At 33.3% G+C, this 5,795-nt stretch overlaps 1 protein-coding gene across 1 annotated transcript in view; it reads right to left on the bottom strand.

Moving 5' to 3' along the window:
- Window positions 1-1,204: 1,204 nt before the first annotated feature.
- LOC106472340 overlaps window positions 1,205-5,795 on the bottom strand; it is a gene marked incomplete at its 3' end in the record, with an annotated part of 6,394 nt that continues 1,803 nt past the window's right edge. The window contains exon 2 of the mRNA XM_013932977.1: window positions 1,205-2,281. Within this exon, the coding sequence (XP_013788431.1) occupies window positions 1,205-2,242 (1,038 nt within the window). The remainder of the gene's footprint in view (window positions 2,282-5,795) is intronic.

Genomic DNA, 5,795 nt, shown 5'->3' with positions numbered 1-5,795 from the left:
CTAAGGAGATTATGGTATGTGATCTCTTTCCGTTTTCTGCTTTCTCCGTACTTACGTACAACTTTCCGTTTTCTACTCTCTCCATACTTATGTACAACTTTTCGAAATAGAAGAGCGAAAAACAAACTCGAAATAATTATTTAAATGTATTTTAAACTTTTTGAAAAACCCAAGTGTTGTAGTCAAATATTTCTGCTTGATGATTTTGGTCTTATCTTTGCTTTGGAAGTCTCGAAGAACTTTGACATCGAATTGACGACAAATACGCATTTTGCAAGAAGTAATTAAAAATTATACCGAACATTGTAAGAAAAAAAAGAGTTCTAAAACAAGAAGAGGACTTACATAACCACACTAGATTTAACTTCCCTAGTCCCCAGTGGCACAGCGGTATATCTGCGGAATTACAACGCTAGAAACCGGGTTTCAATACCCGTGGTGGGCAGAGCACAGATAGCCCTTTGTGTAGCTTTATAAACAAATAAATTGAACTGTCTGTGACCATAAAAATACAAAAAAAATTCTAGGTTGTTCGCACCTGGCGACGCCTTTGTAACGGACCATGGATAAATACACACATAGACTGATAGCTAAACGGAGAAACAAATAGATTTAGATTATCTAGCTATTTTGGAAATTCACGCAAAACTACATAAGAGTTACTTGTGCTAGCTGTTCCTAATTTTGGGTTAATAGACCAGGGGGAAGGTAATTAGTCAACAGTGCAGCTAACTCTGGGGCAATTCTAATCGAATGGTTGGATTTTACCGTCATTCTTATGATGCATTTATGGCCCCCAAATGCGAAAAACGTTTTTACGACAAAGAAGAGCGAACCGTAAACCTTCAAGTTTACAGTCCGGGACTCCTAACAACTAGGTACGATAGATATCCTAACAACTAGGTACGATAGATATCCTAACAACTAGGTACGATAGATATCCTGACAACTAGGTACGATAGATATCCTAACAACTAGGTACGATAGATATCCTAACAACTAGGTACGATAGATATCCTAACAACTAGGTACAATAGATATCCTAACAACTAGGTACGATAGATATCCTTACAACTAGGTACGATAGATATCCTAACAACTAGGTACGATAGATATCCTAACAACTAGGTACGATAGATATCCTAACAACTAGGTATGATAGCATTTTCCATCTTTTAACGTTTTTACTGAATAAAATTCTCACCTTTGACAAACCAGACTTCCCTGATGAAGTTGAGTCGTCTTTCTTGTTTGACAGCTTGCCAAAAGGAAGGCCGAGGAAACGACGCTGTGGCGAAGTTGTCCTTAGAGTTTTTTTGTCGTTAGGTTTATTTGTTTGTATTGCTTGTTTTTTGGTACGAAAAATTCGATCTAAAAAAGAAGATCTTCTTTGTACAGGAACATTGAAGGTTTCTCTATTTTCCTTGTTTTTATGTCCTGATGAATCTTGTGTATCCACAATGTTTTTCGTATTCGGCTTAGGCTTAGTGTTGATTGTATCATCATACACAGGTGTTTTAACTTTATAAGTGTACCCTTCTGAATTATCGTTGATTGTAATTTCTGGAACTTTTCTTTCTTCAAAAACATTATTAGATTTATTGACAATTTTCTCTGTGTTCTGCGTTTCTCCGGTGCACTTGAACTTATACTTTTCTGAATACTCATTGACCGACCGAATTTCAGCGAGTTCTATAAACGGTAATATTTCAGTATTTTTTTGTGTCTGAAATTTTCCAAGTTGACTTTGAGAGTCAGGCGGAATACTTTCTATAATTTTATCCCTTGTACCAGTGTTCTTACTCTTTTCTAGACAGCAACTTGTGAGAGATATTTCAGCTCCACCAAACCCCATAGAAGCGTACTCTCCATTTTGTCCTACGCCATGTTTTGAACTTTTCTGTTTACCATTAGGCACAGTTTCGTGAGTAGTTAATGGTTGGTCAGTATCATCACTTTTATCAAGTGCTATCGAAGCACTCTTTTTAGAAGCAGGTGGTCTTTCTACCCCCTTTCTGATTAATTCACCTGACGGTTTATCTTTATTGCACAGATGCTTAGCACTATTTGATGTTTCTTCTGGTTCGTGTAGCCCTTGATTATTCTCTTCATCTTCCTCACTGTCCAGCTCCAGGAGAGTCTCTACACTGCAGTTGGTTTCAGATGATTTCATGTAGGCCAGAACACCTCGTGGACCAGCATATCCTGCTCTGCGCTTAACTCGCTGCTTGGCAGTTTCCATAACAACCTTTTCTTTATTAGACACTTCCTGAGAACTGATCTATGGAAAAAATATCAAAGTAATTGTTATCTGACAAACTAACAGTGTCGTGATATCTTAAATTTAATATTGTAAATGTCACCAAACGGCCGAAAGCACAAATTTATTTATTTTTTGTTGCACTTGTTTTTTGTTTTTTGTTTTTGTTTTTTTTCCCAGTTCTAATATTATTTAACATTGTGAATCGGAATCTATAGTAACAAAATAAAATTTCAAAAATCAACATGGACGTAGGACTGAGCTTCCAATTTTACGCAGTGTTTAGTAATTTCGAATGTAACGTTTTCTTTGTTATATACTTTTTGATAATTCCTTATCGCAAATAATTAAATAATTGTGAACTGATAAAACTAACAGTAAAGCAATATCCTAACAAGGTCACTTTCTAAATATGCTATGGCGGAGGCAAGACAAATAGGCTATTTTTATATTCTATTTTGTATTGGTAATAATTTATGTATATCAATCAATAAATAATAATTCCACAATCCATCATGTGCTATGCTGTGGAAGGCTTAAGTTTATAATTTTTATATGATAGTTACGAACACAAGTTACACGTATCATTGAAAAACATTTGAAAAACAGTAATTAATTAATAACAATTTATATTTGAGGAAGGTGTTAATTCCCTGATACTTTACCTTTTTTGCTCTGTTATATAAAACGTCACATCAAATTTAATACCATGTTAAGGATATGTACATCTCCCCATAAAAACACACACAAACTAGCATCCAAAATTTAACTCTCAAACACTAGAAATTCGGTAACTGATATCAATATTTATAGGTTATTGATCTTAAACCTAAAATCTCGTGTAAGCACCCAAATATTACGAATTTAATAAAAAATATCAAACTATTCAAGGTTATAAATCTCAAACCAAACATCTGAAGGTTACTATGATTCTCAATAACCACCTTCAAAGCATGTAAGATTATAAACTATCAATACTAAAACTCTAGTCAAATATTTTGTGGTTATAAGCCTCATTGATTACAATCCTAAGACAAGAAGTGTTAATGTTGCCCAACAACTAAAAATATATACTTAAAAAAATACTAAAAAATGCATAACAAGTTTTGTATAACCATTCACAACTTCTTTAATATGGCGTTGAAAAACCTAAATTATTTAAACCTAACTTTAAAAGTTTTTACATGTAAAGAGAAAAATAATTCCCATTACTCAAAAAGCATTGTATGCTTCTAACATCATCTATGGCACCGAAAATGTAAAAACTAACTAAAGAGCCAGGGGTTTTACATATATTAACTAACTAAACAACCAAAGGTTGTACATCTTACAACTGACTAAATAACCAGCGGTTATATACCTCATATCTAACCAAAACACCATAGATAATACACCTCGTAATTAACTAAACAACCAGCGGTTATATACCTCATATCTAACCAAAACACCATAGATTATACACCTCGTAACTAACTAAACAACCAGCGGTTATATACCTCATATCTAACCAAAACACCATAGATTATACACCTCGTAACTAACTAAACAACCAGCGGTTATATACCTCATATCTAACCAAAACACCATAGATTATACACCTCGTAATTAACTAAACAACCAGAGATTATACACCTCGTAACTAACTAAACAACCAAAAGTTATATATCTCATAACTAAACAACCAGAGAGTATACACCTTGTAAGAAACTAAACAACCAGATATTATACACCTCGTAACTAACTAAACAACCAAAAGTTATTTTTCTCATAACTAAACAACCAGAGATTATACACCTTGTAAGAAACTAAACAACCAGCTACCATACACCTCGTAACTAACTAAACAACCAAAAGTTATATATCTCATAACTAAACAACCAGAGGTTATACACCTCATAACTTACTAAACAGCCAGAAGTTATACGCCTCATAACTTACTAAAATTCTAGAAGAGACACACCTCATAACTAAGTAGACAACCAGAAGTTATACACCTCATAACTTACTAAAATCTAGAAGACATGCACCTCATAACTAACTAGACAACCAGAAGTTGTATATATCTCATAACTAAACAACCAGAGGTTATACACCTCATAACTTACTAAACAGCCAGAAGTTATACGCCTCATAACTTGCTAAAAAATCTAGAAGACACACACCTCATAACTAACTAGACAACCAGAAGTTATACACCTCATAACTTACTAAAATCTAGAAGACGCACACCTCATAACTAACTAGACAACCAGAAGTTATACACCTCATAACTTACTAAAATCTAGAAGACGCACACCTCATAACTAACTAAACAGCCAGAAGTTATACACCTCATAACTTACTAAACAACCAGAGGTTATACACCTCATAAATTACTAAACAGCCAGAAGTTATACGCCTCATAACTTGCTAAAAATCTAGAAGACACACGCACCTCATAACTAACTAGACAACCAGAAGTTATACACCTCATAACTAACTAAACAGCCAGAAGTTATACACCTCATAACTAACTAAACAGCCAGAAGTTATACACCTCATAACTAACTAAAGAACCAGAAGTTATGCACCTCATAACTTACCAAACAACCAGAAGTTATACACCTCATAACTAACTAAACAACCAGAAGTTATATATATCTCATAACTAACTAAACAGCCAGAAGTTATACACCTCATAACTTACTAAACAGCCAGAAGTTATACACCTCATAACTAACTAAACAACCAGAAGTTATACACCTCATAACTAACTAAACAACCAGAAGTTATATACCTCATAACTAACTAAACAGCCAGAAGTTATACACCTCATAACTTACTAAACAACCAGAAGTTATACACCTCATAACTAACTAAACAACCAGAAGTTATATATATCTCATAACTAACTAAACAGCCAGAAGTTATACACCTCATAAGTAACTAAACAACCAGAAGTTATACACCTCATAACTAACTAAAGAATAAGAAGTTATGCGCCTCATAACTAACTAAACAACTAGAAGTTATACACCTTATAACTAACTAAACAACCAGAAGTTATATATCTCATAACTAACTAAAGAACCAGAAGTTATACACCTCATAACTAACTAAAGAACCTTTCGCAAACATTCACCTAAAACCCTAAAGTAATTCAAAATGTTAAAAATCCTAATAAGTAACTGTGGTTAAACATCTGCTGAACTACTTGAACTAACATCTTTGATTAACATTCTACCGTAGGTATACATCCAAGAATGAAAACAACGAAAATTAACTGTATAAGCTGTACATAGAGATCCAAAGGTTAGAAAGCCTAATAACTAACATTTTATATATAGATACCAAAGGTTAGAAAACTTAAAACTAATATTGTATATAGAGAACCAAAGGTTAGAAAACTTAAAAACTAATATTGTACATAGAGATCCAAAGGTTAGAAAGCCTAACAACTAACATTTTATATATAGATCCAAAGGTTAGAAAACTTAAAAACTAATATTGTATATAGAGAACCAAAGGTTAGAAAACTTAAAAACTAATATTGTAT

Source organism: Limulus polyphemus, unplaced genomic scaffold (genome assembly GCF_000517525.1).
Source record: "Limulus polyphemus unplaced genomic scaffold, Limulus_polyphemus-2.1.2 Scaffold5258, whole genome shotgun sequence".
NCBI classification, from domain to species: Eukaryota; Metazoa; Arthropoda; class Merostomata; order Xiphosura; family Limulidae; genus Limulus; species Limulus polyphemus.
Note: the sequence above shows the minus strand (reverse complement) of the source record. Positions and strands in the feature narration are given on the sequence as shown.